The sequence below is a fragment of the Corvus moneduloides genome, chromosome 5 (genome assembly GCF_009650955.1).
Source record: "Corvus moneduloides isolate bCorMon1 chromosome 5, bCorMon1.pri, whole genome shotgun sequence".
Classification (NCBI taxonomy): domain Eukaryota; kingdom Metazoa; phylum Chordata; class Aves; order Passeriformes; family Corvidae; genus Corvus; species Corvus moneduloides.
Genome location: NC_045480.1, coordinates 63,149,979 through 63,177,082, shown reverse-complemented (window position 1 = coordinate 63,177,082; position 27,104 = coordinate 63,149,979). Strand labels below are relative to the sequence as shown.

General features: G+C 47.1%; 2 protein-coding genes across 4 annotated transcripts in view; one reads left to right on the top strand and one right to left on the bottom strand.

Annotated features, from left to right (window-relative positions):
* MGST2 (microsomal glutathione S-transferase 2) overlaps positions 1-10,164 on the top strand; it is a 40,449-nt gene extending 30,285 nt beyond the window's left edge. Inside the window, 3 exon segments of the mRNA XM_032110417.1 lie at positions 55-204; positions 207-225; positions 10,032-10,164. Coding sequence (XP_031966308.1) covers positions 55-204; positions 207-225; positions 10,032-10,164 — 302 coding nt within the window.
* A 4,121-nt stretch (positions 10,165-14,285) lies between these two features.
* MAML3 (mastermind like transcriptional coactivator 3) overlaps positions 14,286-27,104 on the bottom strand; it is a 270,289-nt gene continuing 257,470 nt past the window's right edge. Inside the window, exons 3-6 of one of the 3 annotated variants that reach the window (XM_032108899.1) lie at positions 25,864-26,124; positions 23,552-23,639; positions 15,368-15,467; positions 14,286-14,378 (exon numbers count right to left, since the gene is read on the bottom strand). In XM_032108899.1, the coding sequence (XP_031964790.1) occupies positions 14,369-14,378; positions 15,368-15,467; positions 23,552-23,639; positions 25,864-26,124 (459 nt within the window). In that variant the 3' untranslated portion in view covers positions 14,286-14,368. Of the gene's footprint in view, positions 14,379-15,367; positions 15,468-16,879; positions 20,915-23,551; positions 23,640-25,863; positions 26,125-27,104 lie in introns of those variants that run through there. The other 2 variants (XM_032108897.1, XM_032108898.1) reach the window with 2 other exon arrangements.

Sequence of the window (27,104 nt, the reverse complement as noted above, 5' to 3'; positions counted from 1 at the left end):
GATAACTTCCCAAGTTATGGGTAGCTGTAAAAATTCCCAAAGCAATATAACTAGAAAACATAACTAGAGTGGTTAACTATGTGCAATCCTCATTTTTTAGTTTTTTAACTGTTTTTCCCTCCATATTAATATTTTCTTTCTTAGAATTAGCTTCCTTTCTGGGTGTGTTGTATGTTTTTGCCTGCTACAAGTACTTCCATGGTTACATCAGTCTGTGAAAGGAAGGTAAGAAGTTACCAACTGGATACAGGTTAACAGCTCCAGGCTGCGCTCTGAAGCTGGGCTGAGAGCCACGGACTGGCAGTGAAAAGTGATTATAATTGAATGCAACATGTGTAAAGTGTCAGCAATGGGTCTGGAAACCCTCAGAGAAGAGGGCTGGGTGTTACAGCATAAGCCTAGGTTAGGATGTGCATGTGCTGCAGGCCAGGAAAAAGAAGAGTTTTGATGCTCACGTTATGGGCACCTGCTTTGTACTGGGTGTAATTTACAGCTACACTCAGAGAGATCTGGAAACAGAAGCAGTTTTGCATCTCAGGACTGCTGTAGGATGGGAGGCTGTCAGCGATTGAATCACTGACTCAGACCAGCAGGGAATCTGAATCGTTTATTCAAAGGAAGGAGCTGGTTTTATACACTTTTCTAAAGCACAGTATTTCCTTATATGGCGTGACCTTTCCCATGTTGCCACATCAGCAACACATTTTCTCAATGTCCTTCTATGGGGTGATCACTCGCTGTTCATCCATCTGTCAGCTCCCGGCGGGCTCCTCTCTGTAGGGCTCTGCCGTGTGACACCTCCTCCCTCCAGGGTCCGGCGGAGACAAGCCTCTCTGTGCCACCATGTGCTCCTTTGTGCTGCCATGTGCCTCTGCAGGCAAGTTTTACAGCTCACAACCAATTCTACCTTATAATTCCTCATAGGAGGCTGCTCATGCAAGACTTGCACCACGTCTGCCTGTCTGCTATCTGCATTTCCCCTCTGTCACATTAAGACCTTTTCTCTAACCACACAAGTTTCACTAAAGGAAGCAAGCAAATCTGGCTTTGTAGGCTGATGAACCTTTACCAATCAGGTAAGAGAACAGGTCTCCAGATAAGTATACATTAATGAATGTTGAGTTCACAGCATCTCCTGATATGAATTCTGCTTCGACAAACATTGGCGGTTGTCCTGGGTTGCAGTATATTCTATTACCATCCCCATGAGCTGTTGAAATCAGGTGGGGCAGTGTTTCCTTGCCTCCTCCCCCCAGACTATCTTTCTGTTAATTGCCCACCATTGTCCTGCTGCATGACTCAGAGATAACTCCCTCCGGACTATCTTCTGTTAATGAGCCTAATCAACACTTGGCCTCATGACTCATTACCCCATTGTGAGATGCTCCACCCAGAGGGAGGAACCAAGCATCCCATCCTGGATATAATCTGAGACTCTGAACACCAGAAACAACCCTTTCCACTGGATTTCCAGAGGACAGGAGCTACACAGCCACCACTGGACCTTCTGAGGAAGAGCAGACCCTTTTTCTACAGGATCACCGCTTCAGAGGACTGCAGCCACCATTCTACCAGACTGCTACCACCACCCTGCCTAATAGGGACTCAGGTTGTATCCTGACTCTGTCAGTTTGAACCAGTGTTTTCTTTTAGTTTTTTTTTCCCCTTTCTTTAATTTCCCGATTAAATTGTTATTCTGACTTGGTGCCTCCCACTGGTTTGTTTTCAAACTAGTACATATTTTGGCGCCCAGTTTGGGGCTTGCTCTGAGAGAAAGTCAGAATTACAATTTTGTATAAACAGAAACCTATTCACCATGGTGCTCAGCTTGTCTACATGGGTACTGTATCTTGCTCTCTATATTTTTCCTCACATGGGGAACTACCTGCCTGTTATATTACTCCTGTTAAAACCAGGGAATGGTATGAGAATTGCTTTATTGGTTTATTATGTCTATAGCATAATAACCTGCGAGGTGATGAATACCATTCGGAATATATACTCAAGTTTTGTTTGGCTGTCCTAGTCGGGGCTGCTATGTCTGGGATCTCTTCAACAATCACACCCAGCCCCTGGTGGGAGGAGTAGAGAGTGGTTTCTTCCAGCCTTTCAAGCCAGGCACAGCAGTTTTTGAAAATATTGAGTTCCCTCTGGATGTTAAGGATAGTATGATCTTCTTGTCAGTTCCATTCTTTTTTTTCTCTATGGCCTTCATTGTGTACACCATGCTTAGAAACAAAACACTACTTGGTGTGGTGCAACGTCTGCTTGAGGAGGAGGGAAAAAGGAGCAAAGCAACAAACACCATGTCTATACAGACTGTCACAAAGAAGAAAGGAACCAAAAGCAAAGCAACAGTGTCCATGTCTACGCAGACTGTCACAGAGGAGAAGGAAACCAAACGCAAAGCAACAGTGTCCATCTCTATGCAGACTGTCACAGAGGAGAAGGAAACCAAATGCAAAGCAACAGTGTCCATCTCTATGCAGACTGTCACAGAGGAGAAAGAAACCAAATGCAAAGCAACAGTGTCCATCTCTATGCAGACTGTCACAGAGGAGAAAGAAACCAAATGCAAAAGAGCAGCATCCATGTCTACGCAGACTGACACAGAGGAGAAAGGAACCAAAAGCACTGTCAACGTCCCCATGCAAACCATCACTGAACCAGAACAGCCTAAACTGATTGCAGTTGCCCCCATTCAGAAGAAGAAATCAAAAAGCAAATCAGTCCGCATAGTGACTGACGAGGATGCAGCAGGACCTTCGCACCCAGCAGAAGAGGCAGAGCCAGAGATCATCACTTGGTCGCTATCCCTGGGTGAGCTGCGTGACCTGCGGAGGGAATTCACCCGCCAGACAAACGAGTCTATCCTGACCTGGCTGCTCCGCATGTGGGACGCTGCAGCCAATGACACCATTCTGGATGGAAGTGAGGCCAGGCAACTGGGATCTCTGTCCCAGGATGTGGTGATTGACCAGGGGATCGGGAGAACCCAAGAAACTCTCAGCTTCTGGCAGCGACTGCTTACAAGTGTAAGGGACAGGTACCTTTGTAAAGAAGACCTCCAGGTGCACCAATGAAAATGGAGCACAATGGAACAAGGTATCCGGTGCCTGAGGGAATTGGCTGTGCTGGAAATAATTTTCTCAGAAGACAAGAGATTTCCTAAGAGCCCAGATGGTGTCCAGTGCACATCACAGATGTGGTTGAGGTTCGCACGCCTTGAACCAGAGATATACTCCCATTACCTGGCAACGCTGCAATGGAGGGAAGGTGAGGACAGGGTGGGCGGCTTGGTGAACAAACTGAGGATTTACGAGGACACTGTCACAGCCCCGTTTCGCACCCACGTCTCATCCGTGGAAACAAGTCTTCCGGCTGAGCAAGTCCGGAGCTTGATTGAAGAAGGCCATCAGAAACTGAAAAAGGAACTTAAGGAAGAGATTTACCACATCTCGCCAGAACCAACAAGAGTCTCTGCCATTAGGAGCCGGCATCCCCCAACCAGGGAGAGAGGATACACCCCACGAGGTAATCTCTTGTTTTTCCTTCAGGAACATGGAGAAGACATGAGTAAGTGGCATGGAAAACCCACCTCCTGGTTAGCGGTCAGGGTATGTGAACTAAAAAGAGGGGCAACTACCACAAGAAGCTCATCTAGAGTCAACGCTGCTCTGGTCTCTCACACACAGAACTCCAGACGGTATAGGAATGATAATATGACCGATCCTCTTGAAGGGATCTCAGGAATGTATTCACCGGAAGGGAGCAACATGCACCATGACCAGGAATAGAGGGGCCCTGCCTCTAGCCAGGTAGAGGAAAGGGATAATCGGGTCTTTTGGACTGTGTGGGTCCGATGGCCTGGCACATCTGACCCACAAAAATACATGGCTTTGGTTGACACCGGCGCTCAATGTAATCTGATGCCATCAAGGTATGTGGGAGCAGAACCCATTTCTATTTCTGGGGTGACAGGAGGATCCCAGCAGCTGACTGTACTGGAAGCGGAAGTGAGTTTAACTGGGAACGAGTGGCAGAAACACCCCATCGTGACTGGCCCAGAGGCCCGGTGCATTCTCGGCATAGACTATCTCAGAAATGGGTACTTCAAGGACCCAAAAGGACATCGCTGGGCTTTTGGGATAGCTGCTGTGGAGACAGAAGATATCAGACAACTGAGTACATTGCCTGGCCTCTCAGATGACCCCTCTGCCGTGGGACTGCTAAGAGTTGAAGAACAACAGGTACCAATCGCCACAGCAACAGTGCACCGTCGGCAATACCGCACCGACAGAGACTCTGTGGTTCCCATCCATGAGATGATTCGCAAACTGGAGAGCCAAGGGGTGGTCAGCAAGGCCCATTCACCTTTCAACAGCCCTATATGGCCAGTGCGTAAGTCCAGCGGAGAATGGAGACTGACGGTGGATTACCGTGGACTTAATGAGGTCACGCCACCATTGAGCGCTGCTGTGCCGGACATGTTGGAACTTCAGTACGAGCTGGAGTCCAAAGCAGCGAAGTGGTACTCCACTATTGACATTGCCAATGCCTTCTTCTCCATTCCTTTGGCAGCAGAATGCAGGCCCCAATTTGCTTTCACCTGGAAAGGTGTGCAATACACCTGGAACCGACTGCCCCAGGGGTGGAAGCACAGTCCCACCATTTGCCATGGACTGATCCGGACTGCATTGGAAAAGGGTGAGGCTCCAGAACATCTGCAGTACGTCGATGACATCATCGTGTGGGGGAAACACAGCAAAGAAAGTATTTGAGAAAGGAGAGAAAATCATCCAGATTCTCCTGGAAGCCGGCTTTGCCATCAAAAGGAGCAAAGTCAAGGGATCTGCCCGAGAGATCCAGTTCCTGGGAGTAAAGTGGCAAGATGGATGACGTCAGATTCCCACTGAGGTCATCAATAAGATCACTGCGATGTCTCCACTGACCAACAAGAAGGAAACACAAGCTTTCCTAGGGGCCGTAGGTTTTTGGAGAATGCACATTCCCGAGTACAGCCAGACCGTGAGCCTTCTCTACCTGGTTACCCAAAAGAAGAATGATTTCCACTGGGGCCCTGAACAGCAACAAGCCTTGGCCCAGATCAAGCAGGAAATCGTTCATGCAGTAGCCCTTGGCCCAGTCAGGACAGGACCAGAGGTGAAGAACGTGCTCTACTCTGCAGCCAGGAGCCATGGTCTGTCCTGGAGCCTCTGGCAGAAGGTGCCTGGTGAGACTCAGGGCCGACCACTGGGATTCTGGAGCCGAAGCTACAGAAGGTCTGAAGCCAACTACACTCCCACAGAGAAGGAAATCTTGGCTGCCTATGAAGGAGTTCAAGCTGCCTCAGAGGTAATCGGCACTGAAGCACAGTTGCTTCTGGCACCCTGACTACCAGTGCTGGGTTGGATGTTCAAGGGAAAGGTTCCTTCCACGCATCACACCACCGATGCTACTTGGAGCAAATGGATCACCCTCATCACGCAGCGTGCCTGTATTGGAAACCCAAATCACCCTGGGATTCTGGAAATCATAACAAACTGGCCTGAAGGTGAGACTTTTGGATTATCTTCTGAAGAAGAGGAAGAGCAAGTGACTCGTGCTGAGGAAGCCCCACCATGTGATGAGCTACCGGAGACTGAAAGACGTTATGCCCTCTTCACTGATGGTTCCTGCCAAATTGTAGGGGCTAACCGGAAGTGGAAAGCTGCAGTATGGAGCCCCACACGACGAGTGGCACAAGCTAGCGAGGGACAAGGTGGATCGAGTCAGGTTGCAGAGCTTAAAGCCGTCCAGCTGGCTTTGGATATTGCTGAATGAGAGAAGTGGCCGAGGCTCTATCTCTACACCGACTCATGGATGGTAGCTAATGCTCTGTGGGGGTGGCTGGTTCGCTGGAGAAAGGCCAACTGGCAGCGCAGACGGAAACCCATCTGGGCTGCTGAGATATGGCAGGACATTGCTGCCCGAGTAGAGAAGCTGACCATGAAGGTTCGACACATGGATGCGCACGTACCCAAGATTTGGGCTAATGAAGAACATCGCAACAACGAGCAGGTGGACCGAGCTGCCAAGGTGAAAGTATCTCAGGTGGATCTGGACTGGCAGCACAAGGGAGAATTATTCCTAGCTCGTTGGGCCCATGATGCCTCTGGTCATCAGGGGAGAGATGCAACATACCGATGGGCCCGTGACCGAGGGGTGGACCTTTCCATGGACAGCATCTCACAGGTCATCCACAGTTGTGAGACCTGTGCTGCAATCAAACAGGCCAAGCGGGTGAAGCCTCTGTGGTACGGTGGATGATGGTCAAAGCACAGGTATGGGGAAGCCTGGCAAGTTGATTACATTACCCTTCCCCAAACCCACCAAGGCAAGCGCTATGTGTTGACCATGGTTGAAGCAACCACTGGATGGCTGGAGACCTACCCTGTGCCTCATGCTACAGCCCGGAACACCATCTTGGGCCTGGAAAAGCAAGTCCTGTGGAGACATGGCACCCCTGAGAGGACTGAGTCAGACAATGGGACTCATTTTAAGAATAGCCTCATCAACACCTGGGCCAGAGAACATGGTATCAAATGGATATATCATATTCCTTATCATGCACCAGCTGCCAGAAAAGTTGAATGCTACAATGGACTACTTAAAACCACCTTAAAGGCACTTGGTGGGGGGACCTTCAAAAATTGGGAAGTGAACTTAGCAAAGGCCACCTGGGTGGTCAATACCCAAGGGTCCATCAGTTGAGCTGGTCCCACTGAGTCTGAACCCTTGCACACAGTGGATGGAGATAGAGTCCCTGTGGTACACCTGAGAGGTATTTTAGGAAAGACTGTTTGGATTAATCCCACGTCAGGCAAAGGCAAACCCATCTGTGGGATTGTCTTTGCTCAAGGACCTGGTTGCACTTGGTAGGTAATGCAGAAAGATGGGGAAACCCGTTGTAGGGTTTCATTGTATATGTATGTATGTGTGTGTGTGTGTGTGTGTGTAGAGTTTAAGGACGGTATTGATTTGGGATGATGTAGATGGTAATAGAATAAGGGGTGGATAATGTCCTGGGTTGCAGTGTATTCTATTACCATCCTCATGAGCTGTTGAAATCAGGTGGGGCAGTGTTTCCTTGCCTTCTCCTCCCAGACTATCTTTCTGTTAATGGCCCACCATTGTCCTGCTGCATGACTCAGAGATAACTCCCTCCGGACTATCTTCTGTTAATGAGCCTAATCAACACTTGGCCTCATGACTCATTACCCCATTGTGAGATGCTCCACCCAGAGGGAGGAACCAAGCATCCCATCCTGGATATAATCTGAGACTCTGAACACCAGAAACAACCCTTTCCACTGGATTTCCAGAGGACAGGAGCTACACAGCCACCACTGGACCTTCTGAGGAAGAGCAGACCCTTTTTCTACAGGATCACCGCTTCAGAGGACTGCAGCCACCATTCTACCAGACTGCTACCACCACCCTGCCTAATAGGGACTCAGGTTGTATCCTGACTCTGTCAGTTTGAACCAGTGTTTTCTTTTAGTTTTTTTTCCCCTTTCTTTAATTTCCCGATTAAATTGTTATTCTGACTTGGTGCCTCCCACTGGTTTGTTTTCAAACTAGTAAAGCAGTATACACTGTAGGAGAGGATGAAAGTTTGGTAAGAAAGTTTCCCAGCTATGTAGGCTTGGCAGAAAGATCTCTGAATGTAGAAACTGATGATGAGGTAGAAATGGAAGCAAGTTTTGATATAGAGTAAAAGATGTTTTGCTGAAACGCTGACCCCTGAATAACTGAGAAGGCAAAGGTTGGAGATGAGTTGGAAGGAGATTTTTAGGAATAGGACAAAGGTATGTGACTACAAACAAGCACCTGTTTTTCACCAAGTAAATAAGTCTCAAGAAGAGCATATGTAAATAGAAAACATGTTTTTACCAAAAAGAGCTATCGCAGGCAAACAAGAAATGTTGATGTAGCAAGAAGAAGAAGAGAGGTCTGAGAATTCTCCATGGTAAGCTTAAATTGTAACTTACTCTCGTGATTGGATAATAATGACTATAAGATGGTAATAGTAGTAGTTATGATAGGCTATAGGCAAATGTAAAGGTATTGTGTATGGTGCTTATTGGTTGTTATGTATTAAGATACTCTGCAAAAAAAAGTATATAATGCTTTGTAACTTGAACAGAAAGTGGCTTCAGGTATGCCTACAGCTGGAGTTGGCAGCTGTAGGGCTGGCTCTGGATACCCACTCCCTGAAATGCTGTAACTTCGCCTATGCAAGAAAGAGCTTTCAAGAGAGCCGCCTGAAGTCCAGACATCCTTCGTGAAACTTTCTCCTCTAGAACCCTCCACTATAAACACTGAAATACATGGTTTGTTTCTTTTCACTGAAGGCACTGCACTGTCTTCTGTGTCCAGATCTAAGGCTCTCTTCCACCACCCATTATCAGTCATAAGAAGAAAATAGCACAATATATGCTTGTCATAAAATTAAAAACTTGCAATGTCTTCTAGAGGAAGATACGAAACAATCAGACTATTTTGTAGTGAACAATCCTGCAGCAGCAGGAAGACTGTCCTACAGGGCTATTTTCCATGGCTTGTGTACTGATGTTCCCGTTCTCCTTCACTACAGCTCCACCAATCCTTTACCCTCTTTGGAAGAGCTGCTGCTGGAGAGAAGGGAGAGGCTGTTTTCCAGAGCAAATATATGGAGATACTTTTATATCTCCCAGTAGGAGATGCAGTAATTCAAATAGTGCTATGAACACCAGCTAGAAGACTTGCAACTGCTAAGGAAGTTTAGGGAGCAGAAACGTAAATAAACAAACAAGCAGAGCATAATGGACTTTTCTTTAATCAACAAATGAAAAAGTCCTTTGTTCAAGAAATCTTTCCCATGCTTTACTTAAACCAATAGATTCAGCCTCTCAAGGAAATTGTAGAAGAGTGGCTGGCTTCATTATTAGACAGAGCATCACACTTCGGTGAGACTGATTTTAAACCAAACAGAAGGTGTTGAGAGCCAGCCTGGCAGCCCTGGGAAATGGTTTTCCTCCAAGGCCTGCTAGTTATAAAGACAAACCCGATCTGCATCCTCAAAGAAGGGCTAAGCGAAAGACTCTTTTCATGCTCTCTTGAAACTGAGAAAATACTTCACTATTTTCATCTAGACATGGCATGCCCTGAAAGGCTATTTATATCAAGTCTTTAGGCACCAGTGAGATTCTCAGGCTCTTCCTTTCTGGTCCAGAAATCCATCTCCAAGTCAAAGTGATGACTGGTAGCAGATCTCCCAGTTCAGCAGAGGGTACCTGCCCAATAGATATGGATGTAAGAGACATGCACACCTCTCCGTCAGTTCCTTAAGGCTTCTTTCCCACACTCCTACACCTGGAGTTGCAATCAGGTGCTCAAGATTTTCTGTGGCTTTACCTACTGGTCTTCATGTCACAGGATGAGGTAGCCTCATCCTGGAGCAAGTTCTTAACTTCCACATGAAAATTTAGAAACACTGGGGGAAAGTTTTCCCTTAGAGAGGGTACTTGGAATCTCTTGTCTCTAGCAAAAGTCATGCATATGAATGGTTTATTACTAAAACACTCCAAGGCAGTGTTCCAGCCATGTCCTTTCTGATTCCATAGACTTCAACTGTTTTGGACCAGCAGTTTCACTGTAACATACTGTTGGGGCCTTCCCCCCTGCCATGTAGTCCTGGGACAGGGGCCTGGGGGGGAGACATGGGGTTTCCCTGGCCCCTGGTCAGCCTCGTTCCCCATTGGCTGTTTTGTGTTCCGCTGTGCGGGGAAGGACCCTCGGGTCCCGTGATTGCCACAGCTCCTCAGCAGAGCTCCGATCATGCAGCTGGAGAAATAAACATCTCTCTGAAACATCTATCAAGAATCAGTCCATATATATTTATTTTCCACGGGCCTTGTTGTTTGATACGTGTGTTACAGTATCTGCACTGTAACAACATACTATGGACAGCTCATAACAGCTCATAACTTCCTGCATTCCACTTCGAGGTTAACAGGGTTTTATTTGAGTGTGATAATTCTGATTTGCTTGATAACCCTGGGTGAAGCTGGGACTGTCAGCAGCTTTCTGGATGAATACTTGGACTTCAGCATAATGGAGAAAGTCCATAAATTGCTCTGAAGACTGGTTTTTTTTTAAATAAATGAATGACATGGACGCTTTGCCTGAACCCCAAAAAAGATGGTAAGCTGTATGTGAATAAAACATCAGGGCTCTTTCCTAACAGCTCATTGCAATGTAAAACGCATGTTTTTCCTGAGCTGTTTACACTTGCTCCTTTCCCTACACTCTAGGAAAAGTCAGTGAGACAGAATGTCATGTCACATCTACATTTGCTCTCTCAAATGTTCTCTTTCCCTCTATGGTATTGCAACCCCACAAACAAATCACATAAAAACAAACCCATTAATTCACTAAGTAATTTAGTTGCAACTGGCACTGCAAGCATCAGCCCATCTTACCCATTGCCCTTCAGTTTTGCCAATGCTTCTGTATCTTCCTGCACTGCTCTTCGTTTCCCCCAGCCGTGCCTTCTGTTTTGTGCAAATGTAAAAACACTTCCATGCAATATGCTGCTGCAAGATCCCCATATTACAGGTATATCCAATGCCACTGCTGTATAAGCATATATGGAAACACTGCTTACTTCAGAAAAATGTTTAAAGCTTCACTTGGCCCCAAGTTTCTGCAAAGGACTTTTGGCTTTTATATTTTGGAATGTGCTTATAGTTCAACACATATAGTTCAAACACTCTTCCTTGTAGAAGTGAGGCCGTCCTGTGGGCATATCCCAGTCCTCACGGGAAGCCTCCTGAAGACAGGCTGTGCCCAAAACACACCACTTGTGGAGACCAGCCCAGACAAAAAGAAGGCACAGATGCTCATGTAGCAATTGGACCCACTGCACTACCTCCCACCAAGGCACAAGACGGCTGGGGAGTGAGAAAGACTACACAAACATTCCCAGATTCCCAGAGCATGACCACAGCTCTGGCGATCATAAAGTCACAGTGAAAAGTAAACGGACTTTAAAAACAGTTTTCTGCCAGAAGAAGGGAAAAGTCATGGCTTACCACTGTGAGCTCAAAGTATGCCAATGACCAATTTAAACTATGTAGAAGAACAGAGATGCAAGGCCATGCCTGTTCTGGCAGCTCCTGATAATTCAAATTATTTAGGCAATGCTGAATATACTCATGTGAGAGCCAGCAAGAAGAAACTTTCCTTGTCATGCCTCTTGAAGACATGATTTGGCCCAAACCACTGCACATTCATAGTGGCGTTCAGTCAAATTTATATAGTGAACATGCTTATTGTTGTTCCGTAGTACACTGAGGTTGATAACCAGACCACAAGATAACTGAGAGGTGGATCAGGTTCATCATAACCTTTCATATTAAAAAGGTGGACATGTATGGACACATGGTAGTGGGGCTGGACAAGATAATCTTTAAGGTTCCTTCCAACCCAAGCCATCCTGTGATTTTATTAAGTCAGCTCATGATAAAAAGACATAACTTAGTGCCTGCAGGTAGGAAAGGTTGAAATGGCATTGGAAACCATAAGATGAAACAAGTAGAAAGATGCAAGATCTGAGTCCAACAGTGTTTGCTGAGGGGAAAAGGATAGATCATGATGGTGAACAGGCTGGAGTTGACACAGCTGCAGAAAGGGCAGCTCTCCATCACTTACCTTCACGGAGAAAGTATATCAGGGCCAGATTTAACAACCACAGAAATCCTTAGGAATTCTTCCACTAATTTTCCATCCATGGGCTAAAATATGAAAAATCCACATACGAACCTGCCAGTGATGCCTTCAGTCAGTCAGTGTTGGAGGTTAGGATTTTTCCTATTTTTTCCTTTGTCTCAGGGAATTTTCTCCCATTTGTTGCCTAAGAGATCATAATGACAATAATTAAGAGACAAAAGATGTGTCTGGGAGGAGGAGGAGGGGGAAGGGCAAAGTTTGCTACCATCTCCTAGCCGGGGCACTTTCTCTTGGTAAGTGCAGAGATACCTTGAGATTTTGGCTGGGGGTGAGGGGCTGGGCTTGGCTGTTGTGTTGCTTGGTTTGGTTTAGCAAGCCAAGCAGACTTCCCAGAGAGCGCAGCAGGGCTGCTTTGGGGAGGGCAGCTGTTCCGCTCTCCCGTAGCCCTTTCAGGAGGCTCCGCACTCCTGCTCTGGTTAGCTGTCAGCTCTGCAACACAGTGATGGTAAAGGAGGCAGAAGGGTCCCTGCATAGCAACCTCAGAGGAACTTTTATTTTACAGGATGACAAGCTAGTTCCCAGAGGCAGAAAGACCATGTGGTCAGAGAGCTTGGGGTCTTATCTGGGGAGGAGGGGGGTGGAGAGAGCACATGAATGAATTATCTCAGGGCGCAGGGGTGGTACATGGGTGGAGTTGGGGTACTGGAACCAATAGGGAGAATCCAAGGATGTGGCCAGGACTAGGGGCAGGGGAAGGGGCGATGTGGAAGGCAGACAATTTAATAAGAAAAGCAGTGGGGAAATACAACACTGCACTTGGCCCTCGCTTGGTCTCTTGCTCTCAGGACTAGAGGGAGGACAGTCGTGGTCTTGGTGCTGGGCTGCTGCTGCAGGGAATTCGCTGCCACGGCAGAGTTCTGTCCTTCACTGCTTCTCCTACCTTGGGTGAGCCTTTGCTTGTAAGAGCGGCCATTGTACTGGGACCTTTTCAACACCTGACCTCACTGGGAAGGACCCTCACCATCTGCTTGGCCTCAGGGGAAAATCCAGGACCCCGACCCCCTGCAGAGGGAATGTCTCCTGGTCGCTTGCAGGAGCCCGGCTGCAGCTGCCCAGCCCTGCTGTTTCTGCTGCTGCTTCGGGCATTTTGCTACACTTTAACCTGACATCCCATGTCCCCCCGACCCCCGTGGCTCCTGACATGGCTTTGGTGTTTTCCCTACACTGTGTTTGCCACCCTGGCTGTTCTTGCCTCTGCCATTCCAGCCTGCTGCTCCAAAGTTCCTGCTACAGTCCATTTCATGACCCAGAGGGGCACTGAGACTGGCTGCTTCCTGTGGGTTTGCAAAGGAAAGCCCCTTCTCTCTCTCTCTGTCTCTTCCCTCCCACCGGCAGAGCCGCCATTGCCATGTGGAGAGAGACGGCCGAAACTCGCGCCACAGCGCCCCCTGCAGGCGCGGGGGAATCATCGCAGCCGCCCTGCCTGGCCGGGAGCCACCAGCGCCCCTGCCGGCTGTGAGCGGAACTGCACCCAAGGGGAAAGCGCTTAAAGAGTGGAAAGAGACTGCTTACTTGGTTTTCTGGTATTGTTTGTTGTTGTTACCATTGTTGTTGATTGTTTGCCTTGTTATGCATAGACATACTAGTAAAGAACTGTTATTCTTTTTCCCATATCTGTGCCTGAAAGCCCTGTAATTTAAAAGTTATAATAATTTGGAGGGTAGGGGGTTATATTTTCCATTCCAAGGGAGGTTCCTGCCTTCCTTGGCAGGCACCTGTCTTTCAAACCAAGACACACAGGCAGCAGGAAGCACTGCTGCCAGAACCAAAATCAAGACAAAGCTCCAAACTATGTAACAGACTTGAAATACAGATTAGAGGAGGTCCAAAGGTCACCTACTGGTTCAAATCAGTCTTTCTTTGCCCCTGAAATGATTCCATTCCAAGCTTACCTGTTGTAGTGCTTTGGTGTGTTTCCTCCCCTCCCCTCCCCTCCCCTCCAAGAAATTAACAGAGACAATTTCACATGCCAGAAAAGGCAGGTGTGAGAATGCAAAGCATCATCCAGCAACACAAAGCAAGGGGATAAACATAAACAGAACATTTTAGAAGCTCCTCCAGCTAATGAGAGGGCAAAAGTCGGCCTGGAGTTAAGGATGCCACCTGTTTACTGCATCACTGCTTTGTCCCCAGTAAGCCAGAGCAGAACGTCTGGGATGGAAAAGTGTTAAAGACTGACTCAACTATAATTAAAAACAAAATACACCTATAACAGATGGATGCTGGCAGTGTCAGTATTTAATATGGCTATGGTGAGAAGCACGTCACTTCCTGGCACATCACTTCCTGCCTGCTGATGGAGGAGTCAGTACCAGGCTACCAGGCTGCACATTCAACATGCAAATGTTCATCTGTTGCAAACGTTCATCTGTCAGTCACGACCAGAAATGATGATGGTCCAGAAATGAGGATGCGGCCTCAAAGCCAGTTGATATCCAGGGGTCTCTTGCTGAAAGCATCTTTTCCCAGTAAAGACTCTTCTGTGCCAGCACATGCTGAGGGGCAACTCCAGCAAGCTGCTCTGATGTGGGCCAGTCTTCTTCTTTGTGCCTCCTTACCCACATCTAGAACCGTAAGGAACTGGCTGTTACGATCCAATTTAAACACAGAAGAGCAGAGGAAACTAAGTCTCTGCAAATAAAGCAGATAAAATCTAGAAAGGTTCAAAATATACCCAAAACCATTATTAAAACCAAATGATGTTAGATGTTGTTGCCAAAAAATTGATATATTTTATTTAATAGCAAAAGAGGCAAAGAGAAAGAAAGAGAAAAGAAAGAAAGAAATAGAAAAATAAGTGTGTATGGGGGTGGGGGGACAGGGAGAGAATGACAGGGGTTAGGTGGAAGCATATCACCCATCCGAGGGTCCCAATGACATCTCGTTGCGCCCCTCCATCTGGTCTGCTGGTGGTGAGGGTCCCCCGCTGCTGCGCCATGCCACCCCACGCCATGCCACACCAAAAAGTATAGAATCCAGTGGATTAATATATGTTTTGGGCAGGTGGGAATGCCCACATTGCCTCCCTTGCAGGCGGCCAGTTTGGCACTGTCCCTTGCAACATTGTGGATCTGTTGCTTCATGTTGCAGTGCTCTGGTGCAGGGTCTGGGGACTCCTTGGGCCCCCATGGTCTTTGATGGGCGATGACACTCCCTTCTGCTGTGGATGCACCTTCTCCCAGGGTGAAGGACCCCACAGCTGAGCTGGTCTGCACATTGGAGGATGGGCACTCACTGCCTCTCACCAGAGGCTTCTTCACCACACGCCCAAAGCTTCTTTCCCCCACCCTTTGGTGCGAGGGCCTGTTTGAACATGGCTGGCTGAAGGTGTTAAGCTTGTGCTATTCTTCTCCCCCAGCCTTGAGTTGTTACTTTATCTTATCTTCATCAGCGAGCAGTGTAGGGCCTCAGTCAAGACCCCATTCAGGGTGTGGTGGTCTTCTCTGCAGCCTTTGTAATACAGTTTTTGCTACAATAGGCAAAAGTCCTTCATGAAGATGTTTAAGTCATAAACTATAGTATTTCAGTCTGGCATTGAGAAGGGGAATCTCACCTTAGAGGCTGTGTGTGGAGCCAAACCACACCTGACATCCCAAACAGCCAGCTGAGTGAACAGAGATCCAGTGTCTGATCCTCCATGACTCCCTGGTAGGCTGGGAACAGACAGGAAGTAGTGTCAAGCCTTGAAGGCTGCATGGCATTTTTACCTTGGACCATACATGTCCAATATGTCCATGTGCACATTCCAAAAGGCTTCTGAAAACACAATTCTCACCCTGTTGTAGCAGTAGGTGATAGGGAATAACTCTAAGCGTGTGTCTTTATCCTTTCCCAGTTTTCCCATTTTCTCCAACTTCTATGTCCAGCTATGCATTTCCCTTCTTCCACCCCACCTCATCTCCATCTTGTCTCCTCCCCTGAAAGCACCTCCCTACTCCCTACTTTCGCTCCCAGCACAGAATAAACACAAAAGGTTGGAGCTGCCACCTCTAACAGGCCAAATTAAAGACCAACTTCCCTGTAGCATCTGCCTGAGCACAAGCCTCTCCTCAGAGCACAGGAAGCTTTGGTGGCCCACCTTGCTGGAGAAAGCAGCAACATGGGAGAAGGTGGTGAAGCATGTCCCATCCAGCAGCTCATTACAGCAGTCTGGGCTCTGCTGCACCAGGACAGCTGCTGGAGCTGCCTGGGATGCAGGGATTCACTTGTTGGGGTGACCCAGCCCACTGCAGGGCTGGGGTAGCGTGCCAATCAATCCCAGCCCATCCCCTGGATCGAGTTCCCCGAAGAGTCAGACTCAGAGGGCGGCTCAGAAGCCTAAGCTGCACCCCCTAGGCGGACCCCGGGTCCAAGCCACCTCCCCCGGTTCGGGAAAATTCTCGGTTACTCGGCCATTCATTGGTTCTGTTATAACTCTGGCCTCTCGGTTTATCCCAGTGGCTCTTGTTACATTGTATCCTCTCCCTGGCTTATAACTCATTGGTTGTTTTCCCCTTTCACCGGGGTTTTCAAATTCTCTATAAAACTGAGGACAAGGCTCCAAGGAGCCATTCCATCCCTTCTCAGCAATCCCACTTCATCATGATCCCATCGCATTAAACCTGTTGGAAGCCAGACCTGAACAGCCTCTCTCTTCCTCTGTCTCTGAGCTAACGTGAGCCGATCCCATCGACTCCTGCCATGTTTCCTCTGCCAAGAAGCCAGCTAGCTAGCTCAGCAAGCAGCTCTTTTCCTGATCCCGAAGTCGCTTCTGTGACGGGCAGAAGTAATGCAACTGGACTGTCTCTGACCTGGAGCACGCCAGAGCTCGTGCCTCGAGCACCAAACCCTGCGTTATTCACTGGCTGCTGAACCTGCTGGAGCAAGAGGGGCATCCTGGGATGTGCCATACCCAGCCTGCAACTGCTGAGGTGTAACACCTGTAACTCCACCAGGTGCTGTGATGCAGCCATACAGAAACCCCAGGGCTGATTCAGACCTGCCTGCATACAGCTTCCCTCTCCTCCATGGAAGATTGCTCACTGAGGTGCAGGAGTGGGGCAAGACATGATCCATATACACCAGGTATATGACTCAGATAACCATCTTTTATTTAGGTTTCTTTTTTTTTGTTTGTTCTTGTTTTGGTTTTTTTTCTTTAAAAGAGGTGTGTTAACATCAGGTATTTTTCTACATTTTTAGACTCTGTACAGGTCTTAGGAAATACAGGAAATAAACAATACTTAATGTACCAAGTAAAACCAGAAAACTAGAAAAATCTGAATAAAATGGAGCAAGTTGCTGTCAGGGATACAGTACAAATTAGTAATTAGACGTCATCTGAAGTGCAATACCACTGCAGTAAGGATGAGTCAAGGAATGAAATAAAAATACTCTATTTTAAACAAACAGTATATATATATATATATATATATATATTTTCATATGTATATATTTTACAGATAGTAGACCCAGTGATATCTGTAGAATTGTAAAAACATATTTACAAATGACTTTTTTTTTTACCATTACATATACATCAGCACCATAGTAAGAAAGAAAAAAAACCCAAACAACCCCAAATCTAGTAAAATCTATTCTCTAGTACTTGATCCCAGTATGGAGTATTTGGAGGAAGCTTTACAAAGACAACAGAGACTCGTCTTCACCATTTATTACCAAGGCCTGTATCTCCCTGATGCACACCGACTTGCATTGGCTGCTGTGTGGTGGATGTGTGTTTCTAAGTCCTCCTTTCCCAGCTCTGTGTTGAGAGGTGAGCCCTGATTGCTCTCACCCGAGGCACAGGTGCTGTGTTGTCCCCAGCGCTGTCCTCTGCCCAGGAGGGTGGCTGCCTCTTCACCCTGTCACAGCTCTGTCACACAGGTTTGTGCCCCATGCTCACGCTGACACACACAGAGCCACAGCACCCTGGTCCCTTCAGGGTGCTGCTTCTCCCAACGTTTGCCTATCTGTTCCATTCTGACCAAGAGATGCTGACCCACAGGATGAACCAAAAACTTTGGCTGGTGCTCCCTTTCACTGAATTAGGGCCCAACCTGGCTCCTGCTGAAGCAGCAGGCAGGCAAACCATGCTCATCCTCAGGAGGAGCTGCAATTGGCCCTTGTGCTGTATTTTAAAAAGGGGTCAGCTAAAAGAGATGTAATTAAAGCCATTTTTTAAAATGTAGCAGTCAGAGCAGGCTGGATTGATGGCTCACCTTGAGCCCATTAAAAATGCAGCTTGTACTGCTGCATCGCAGCATTTAGAACAGGTAATTCCCCCCACTAGGCAAGCGCAGCAAGGGAAACTGTTCAAAAGAGAGTCTCAGTGGGGCAGTGAGATGGTTCCAGGCTCATTTGCTCCTGGTCTTTAATGTGATGCATATCTGTGCTCCACAGGAAAAGGCAGGACATGAAAGTGTCAAGTGCCAAGGCCCTCAGCCTCCATGGAATTCAGGGCTCAGCACTTGGCATAGCTGGGCCCAGGGAGAGCAGCACAAAAAGAGGTGATCAGGAGCTGGGGAACTGGGACTGGCACTTGTGCACTTCTGCTGCAGAGCAAGACTCATGGCTCACAGAGGCCAGCACTAGGCCAGAGGGTGCTAAAGCTCTGGACTGTGGGTCATGTTAACATTTTTTATGCACAACTATGTAACCTGATAAGCAGCTCTCAGCTGAAAACACTAAAGAGGTGATAGGTTACAGAAAACAGCCTCCAACTGCAGCTTGGGTACACACTCAGAATGGATGGTGACTCAATATTGTGTGAGATCTATCACAACTTCATCACAGGGCTGCTCAGCACTGGTCCAAATAGTGGAGATAGTGATACATCCCTATTAACTACAACCTTATTTGGGCGGACCCCATGTTTGTAATATCAATTATTTTACCCACTCATGAATGTTCTTTACAGTCATCCTTCACTGACTCCTGCTCTTCAAATATTGCAGTGAATTTTATTCCAGCAAACCAGAGGGATTAGACCAAAACCATCTGTTTAAAACTGAACATATCACATAGAGAGCCCAGACACCTTGGGGTAATACTACCTGCCAAACCTGCACTTTTCAAGAGGGGAGGAGAAAGTCTTCCTGTCTGCCAAACCCTCACTGTACTCATGCCTATTTTCTCCTCCCCTGCCTGCCCCTTTGTGGCTTGCCTGAAAAAAAAGTGCAGCCAGCTCAGCTTGCTTTACACTGAAAGAACAGGAGGGGAAGGGAGTGAACTGAGAACAACCTGGGGAGGAAGGAGAGGGAGGGTCCCACTGAGGACCTCTGCTAATGTCTCTTGGTACCTCTCAGCCCTTCAACACCCCAGGCAGCAGGGCCATGCCAAGTGCTCTGACTTGGGAAGCACTACTGCAAGTCCCAAGGGGACTGAGCAGTTCATTAAGTTTACCCACCACTAGGCTGTCTCCAGCAGCAGTCACATAATCAATCTGCCCTCACAACACTGCCAAATTTATGTTCTCCTGCACTTGTAGTGGGGTTTATCACTCTACAGTGAAAATGGTCACCTCCCTGTGATTGTTTAGGTTTGTCATGTGAGTGTTGCATGTTCCCTTAGGACAGCTCAGAGCCAGCCCCATGGGCCTGGCCATGGCTCTCCGAGACCTGCTTGCCCCCGGGGTTAAGCCCCTTTCTGACCAGGGCCTGTGCAATTGCCCCTGGATATCTCTAGGCTTTGCTCCCAGCTCTTCCATCTGCTTCCCTGGAAGCTGCAATGTGCACAGTCATATAAGGTGGGAGATATGGGACCACCCCACACTACTGTGCAATGAAGCTTTGTTTTAAGTGGGGAGAGAACAAATTTTCCCAGCCAGAGGCATCAGCTGGCTTTTCCAGTTTCCCCATTCTGCCTCACACACACACAGAGTGGGTGCCCCCACACAACAAAGATTGCTTGGTGGAAGTTTTGGGATGCTGATGTTTTCATCGTCCCCTCAATCTTCCAAAGCTGGCTACAAGATCAGCTCAGTTTACATAATTAAAAACAAAAGAAAACAAAATAACCCCAAACCAAACCAATACAAACAAAACCCAACAATCCAGGGATGGGGAGAACATCTGACTCCCTCTTTGCTTGTTCAAACATAACAACCAAAGCTCCAGACTATACAAGCACATTCACTGGGGGTTTCCAAACAACTCATCAAGTTCTTGAATCCACTCATCCCCTGGTCTGCTCTTAATAATGGAGTCCACAAGGTCTGTGCCCTCTGCTAAACTGGAGAATGATGCCCCTGCTCCTTCGTTACTGTAGTTGTAAGATATGTCCTGGGTGGGATTCCTCTCGTAGGCCTGGCCTTGGACACTCTGAGCAAAGGTATCGCCTGGCATTTGCTGCGTTGGGGGCTGACTGAAGCCTGACATGGCAGGGACCCCTTGGGTTATTGTTGGCATCACCATCGTCCTGGCCTGGCTGGCTGCCTGTTGCCCAGGTAGTGGTTGCAGCAACTGTCTCCCCAGCATTGGGTTCAGGGCTCTCACTGTCCCACTTGTGTCCACAACTGTCTGATTGAGCCCCTGTGGGAAATGCTGCTTGGATAGCCGTGACTGCCCGGATGGCATCGCATATGTGGTGATGCCATTGTTGAAGGGCCCCATTTCACCACTAGTCCTTCCAGGTATGCCTTGCAAGCCTCGCTGCTGCCAGTTTTGTGTTCCTTGAGGGACAGACCCCATCAGGTTTTGAAGTTGTGGTGCTTGTGGCCTTGGCAAGACCTGGCCCACAAGTCCTTTCATCTGCTGCTGATGCTGGGGAAGAGCAGAGTTTACCAGCATGGTCTGACCAAAACTGCCAACCATTCCCACTGCTTGTCCAGAGGCAGGCTGCCTTGTTCCCTGGCCTGCGCTGTGTGCCACGTTCATGCCACTTTGGTTTGGGTGCTGCAACATTTGGCTCATCCCTGTGCTCATACTGTACATTCCTGGCTGGCTGGAAGAGCTATAAGGAGCCATGCCCATATCCGACTGGCCTGCAGTGGTGGGCAGTGTGCTTGGGGTCTGGGAGGGACCCATGGCCATCATGTTCACGTTCTGGGCAATCATTCGGGATGTTCTCATGCTCTGGAGTGCTACTTGGTTTCTCACAGCCACTATATCCTGGGGTGAACCTGCACCAAAAAGGGAGGAAGGTAAGAAAGAGCCCACAACCCTGTAAAGCTTAATTAACACATCTTTGCATAAGAGAGAATCTGTAGGAGCCTCCTCAGCAGCACTTATCTACTTCAGCTACACCTAATTCAGCTTCTAGCAAGCAAATGGGAAAACTTCCACTGGTTTCCTTCATTGGCTGCAAGACAGCTGAACTTCAGTTTACCATTTGAAGTTCTCTTTTAAATATCTCCATTGTCTTTGGAAAGTAAGCCTTTAAAATGGAAATGTCAGGCCCAGAAGGCCAATCAATGTTTTTAATAGCTCAGGAGGCATAAATGAATGGATTTTCTATAGCATTGCTACTGATTAATTCTAGGAAAGAAGAAAAAATGGGCTTTTGTGGACATTTAAAGCAGGGAGAGTATATTAGTGAATCAATACTATAAGCACATTTTACTTCACCGTAGGCCAGTGATGGGAAACCAGAAAAACCTAGCCTTGTTAAATTCCACACTGTGGCAGATAACTTAACCATGCTTGCGTCTTACTTTCAGGGGTAGGGGGGAGCTATTGATTTCTGGGAAGCCAATATGCTTCTGTATTTACTATCTTTATTTAAAGACAATTACCTGGAGCCCAGATTATGCCATAGGTTCATTGGGGATTTGAGTCACTACCAAATACAACAGTCATATTTGAGTCACTAACTAAATAGTCACATTCTTCAGATTTGAGTGACTAACTAAATACAACACAAGGCAGGTGAAGCTCAGAGTGTATGAGGTGCACAATTGCTCCAGGCTCAAATGTTATTAAATGCCAGGTGTAAATATAAAATCATTGCTTAAGAATTCAGAACTGTACAACAGAATCTGAATGTTTTTAAATCAGCCCCTATTTGTTGTCCCTCAGTGGCAGACAACATCCCTGAACACTGGTCCCTGTTATTGATGTTGGCTTGGTTTCCATGAGAAATGGGTCTGGATAAAGGAAGCATCATGTCTATACATGTCATTCTATTACATAATGCAGAGGATGGCTACAACTCCATTTTCTGCAGCACCACAAGCTTCTGGTGGGTGCTTTTAGCTCCAGCACACAGCTAAATGAAACATTTTGTAGCATGAAGAGAGACCATCTGGATCTCACTGGAACAGGCCACATGTTGTGGCAGCTTTTATTTTATTCATGCTATCAAACTGCTTTCTTAATGACTGGATACTGGGGTTCCCTTGATTTCTCTTAATTTGGATCAGCTCCTTCCATGATTAGAAACAGTCTTTTTATGATGACTCCAGCAAGTGCGTAAGATACAGAGAATCTGTTAAAATCTTAATGCATCTTCAGCTATTTTTTAATTGGAAATGGCAGCTGAAAAGCTCCAAAGGAGTCAATAACAGCAAGTGGTTCACATACTGCTTTTGTTAACTACTGTCCTTGGCATAAGTGACAGGAGATTAGACAAGGAATAGTTAAATGAGAGATGCAACGGATTTTAAGATTTTAGGCCACCTTCTGGTCTCATTTACACAAAACCTACTGCACTGGATTACATTCACGTGACTAAAAAGGAAAAAATGGTGAACTATTTAAATTAGTTAATTTATGAAAATGAATTCCTTGCTCTGTCAGATTAGCCTGAACTCTCTTCTCTGTTTCTTTTAAATAACACATACAAAGGCAATGTTCCAAAGAAGCATGAATGCAGAGAGATTGTATGTGTGCATCTCAGTGGATGACCGTGCACACACTTCTTAATTTTGGAAAATCAGTTATTGGGGAAAAAAAGTAATTTCATACAGAACTTAAGGAGCCAAAGATAAAAATGAAGAGGTGATTAGAAGAAGTCACCCTGATATATGCCAGTAGAAGACGTGGCTGCCTGTTCATATCCTGGGAACCAGAATGGCAATGTGAACTGTCCAGAATTGCCTCCCTTGTTTTCTGTTGCAGCTACAGGACATTACCATGAAAATACAGCACAGGTGTGTGTTCATTTCATGTCTGTATAGAAATCATGGTTAGTGAAGACATTCAGCTGATGCTTTGCACCTAAAATCTCAGAATTAACTTATTTTCCTAAGTTAAAATGAGTACACTTACATTCTTCAGTTACCTGGGAGCACATCAAAATAATACTTGTGCTTTTTTTGAGGTCATTAAAAAAATCTCTATTTACATCTCAGATATTTCACTGTGTTTCCCACACCTGAGATTTATCAGTCCTTCTCCAGGTAAGCATGACCTCTCTGAAATTCTCTGCTCATCAAATTAGATACAGTGGGGAATGAAGGAGGGGAAAAACCAAGATACAGTCAGAAATGCTATCAGGAAAAAAAACTCATAAGAGTAGAAGCAAACAAGTTAAACCTGTGAATGAATCCATGATGTCTGGATGTCAAAGAGGCAAAACAAATGTCAAAAAAAAAAAAAAAAAAGCAGCTTTCACTGAAGGAAGCAGAAAGGAAAACATAAACTTAACTGAATATGCAAACTTGGGAATTCCCCTTTGGTAAAATATGTGGTGTGTGCAACAGCCTGTGTTCCTCTTCTTGTACACTGCTCAAACCCTGGTATTCAGAAACTGCACAAGCTTTCACTTGCTACCTTGAGGGGCACTGACTCCAAAACAGGAAAAATAATTTGACTTTTACCTTGGAATTGATTGACCTGTTGCACTGGATATAGGCTTCGCTGTTGATGCAGATGCTGCTGAGGCAAATGTGACTCTTGCTGCAACTGCTGCAAATGAAGGAGGGAAAAAAAAAAGCAGAAGAGACAGAAGACAGAGGTGATTAATTAATTAATGGACTGATTGCAAAACTGCAGAACTGCACTGGTTCTTATCTGGCGAGGTGTTCTGGACAGACAGGTAGAGTCATCTGGAGAGTCCTCCTCAGAGCACTTGGGCTACTCAGCACTCAGACTCTTTTTGGCTCAAAAAGGAACAAGCACTGAGGCCGACATCATTGCATCTTACCTACAGCCATTTCATCCTGACCTCTACAGCATGAGCTTAACTGTCTTCATGCAGAAAGGAGAAGGAGGGATGTGAACTAACTTTGCTCACCTAGGTCTAAGGGCAACTGTATCCACACGCACTTTCCTTCCCTTAGTCCTGCCAAGGTCCAGAGGTTTGTGTTCCTGGTGCAAGACTTTGCTCCATGTCTGCACTCATAACACTCAGCTGCAAGGATTTCTGCATCCTGACCCAAGCACTGCAGCCTAGAAACATTCCTCAGCCAAAACAGAAATGGATACTAAGGCACATTTCCTCTTGTGCTTCAGTGAATGATATTTGGGAAGTGGTGACTGCAAAATGCATTGCTCCCTTGATCCAGACCACATTGCTCCTCTCTGGTTGTTTTCTACAAATACTTGTGAATATTTTAAAACAGAATCAAGGGCTGATTATAAAAACAGAGCTTTCAGATGCTAAGGTGTACTCAACTAAGCACTTACTGAAAGGACATGTCTTGTAACATCATCCGCAGCCGTACAAATACTGTGTCCAAAACCAAGGATGTGTAACAAAGGTACAAGAACGGCAGAGATGGGAAAGAAGGAAGTATTGATCCCTGCATTCATAAGTATCTGTTACAAATTATCAAAAAGAAAGAGGGACTCTTGTTAGGCACAAACTACCCCAAAGCTAGGAACCTGAGGACTGTGACTTTGCCACTTTTCATCTCTGCCAGCATAATTGACAGCCTCAGCTTGGTGGCTTTTTAATACTTTTAGGCTTGCCCCCAGCAGCCAAGTCACTGACTGGCTCTTGGCTTTATGCATGTGAATTGGCCCAATCCATGGGATGCATTACTGCATCCTCACTCTCATGCACTTGTTCACATTTGAATCAGTTCAGGCATCTTTATCCTAAATATTTCTAGGAGCATCCTTCCTGTTCACTGAGAGTAAATTTTTCTGTTTCTCAGAAGCAACAAGAGAAAGGGGGGGGAGGCAATCTGTATTTCTGTGGTTACACAGCATGCATGTTTTCTAACACAAATTTAAGCAGATGGTCTTAAGCTGTTTTTCCTTAGCAAGAGAGGAGAAGCCAAGCTTAAAGCAACTGCTGACCTACCAGAGCATTATCTAAGTAACATTAGGGGGCTGGAACTTTAAACTTGGATCAAGTTTAGTCAATCAACAGTGTGACTTTCCAGTGGTTTTCTCTTGGGCTGCTTTGAAACTACAGCTGAATTAAGCACACACCGCCATTCAGACTGTGTAGTTTAACATCCATATTGCAAAGCCCGGGCTGCCTTAAAAGTGGGCAGCTGAGGCTGCAGGGGCAGGAGGGTTCCCGGGAAGCTGAACCAGGGCCAGCCTGTGTTTGAACTCACTCTGTGGCACAGCTGAGGAAGCCAGGTGATAGCTCCAATGCAGCTCTTCCACATTGCCACTGCCAGAGGTAGTTTCACTGTTGTCCCACTTCAGTCTCTGGTTCTCCCCTTGCTGCTGTCTCTCCCTTGTATAACCTATTTGCTCCTACTGGCACTCAATAAACCAGATTAAGGAATTGGTCTGGGTAAATAGTAACATTTTTCTTTGCTAAGGCTTCTTTTAACCCATATCCATTCTTTGTCCCAGATTCCTGTGCAGCTATGCACAGATTTTGCCAGTGCAAGACCATAATCAGAGCTAGGGGAGAGGACCTATGACTGTAACTGCAGCTGAGTCTGCTTCTGCTGGAGTAAATGCACCATTAGATGCCAGGTTAAGAGCTAACTTTTCCAGTGCCTAAAATCCAAGGTGACTGTCAAGCCCACTACTGGAAACATGGGTAATATTTGCCAAGATAATGGTAGGACTGATACAGTTGCCTCTTCTTTGACAACTATTGCTGAAACACCCAGACAAGAGCCACAGAGAGGGAATTCCCAAATCTAGGAGGAAGAGCTGGTGCTGCATTGTCTGTAGTGCTCATGCTCATCCCAGCATGCGTTGGAGACGGATACTGTACCTGCTCCGCTAAGATCTGCTGCTGCTGCTGCTGCTGCTGCTGCTGCTGCTGCCTCTGCTCTTGGAGAAACTGCTGTTTCTGCTGCTCCATCACATGCAGCTGCGCTCTCTGCTCGATCAGCATCTGCTTCATGATGGCCACCTGGGGCTGGCTCCCAAGGAAGGGCCCCCCAGAGCTGGTGCCTGTGACTACACTGCTGGAGCCTGCCGGGACAGAAGGCTGCATGGGCCCTGTGGGTCGCGACAATCCCACCTGGTGCTCCTGTGCAAAGAGAGAGGGAAGACCTTGTTACCGGGGTGCTCCACAGGCAAGGGAAATCACAGATCACCAAGCTGAGGAGGCACAGAGTCTGTGGGTGAAGCCTAGAGCTTGGAGAAAGTGAGTCCTTGGAAAGATGCTCATGGCTTGTGACTGAGCCATGGACTGCTCCCCACAGGGAATAGGTTCCTCTTTTCTCCTGGAATCCAAAGCCCCTCAGGTAAAGCAGGAGTACTTTATAATTCATTAATAATGAAACAGTGAAGCTGTGTGCTAAGTTTTTTCATGCTTCAGAGTCATGTTTTTCTAAACTTTTTCTTCCTTCTCAAGGAGACAAGTACATTTTCTCTTCCATTCTGTTTCCCTCTCTTCATAACAGCAATTTAACAAAGCCGTCTGGATTGAGAAGCCAAGCTGTTAGGTGCCCACAACGAATAGTGGGAGCTGGCAGCACTAATTCTTCTCCAGATCCTCAGGATTTAACTCCAGTTAGTGTTTATTCAAGATTGCCATCCTGCAGCACAGAATCAGTGTGTGTGGCTGGAAGGACGCAGTGCAAGCACCTTCCCTGCACACACCTCACTCTCTCTTCATGTTCTAAATCCAATTTGTTGCCTTTTAGTGCTAGGAAAAGCACCAACGAAAGCCCGGGGTAAAACCCAACCCGCGTCCCGGCGGAGGGTCGGGATCAGGGTCGGGATTAGCGGAGCTCTCCCGGCGCTGCTGCCGCCGGCAGGTGGCGCTGCCCGCCCGCGGCCCTGCCCGTGCGGGGCCGGCGTCCTGCCGGCGCCTCCAGGGAGCATTCCCAGGAGTCGGCTGCGGTCTCCCAAGCCGCGCCCGCCCTGCCCGAGGCTGTCCCGCGGCCAGGGCAAACGGGGCTCACGACACCTCCAGAGCTCCCGAGGGGCCCGGCCTGGCACCACGCCGCCCCTGATGCCGTATTTGAAAACCAGCGACTGCGTGCCCGGTCCCTGTCTCGGGTG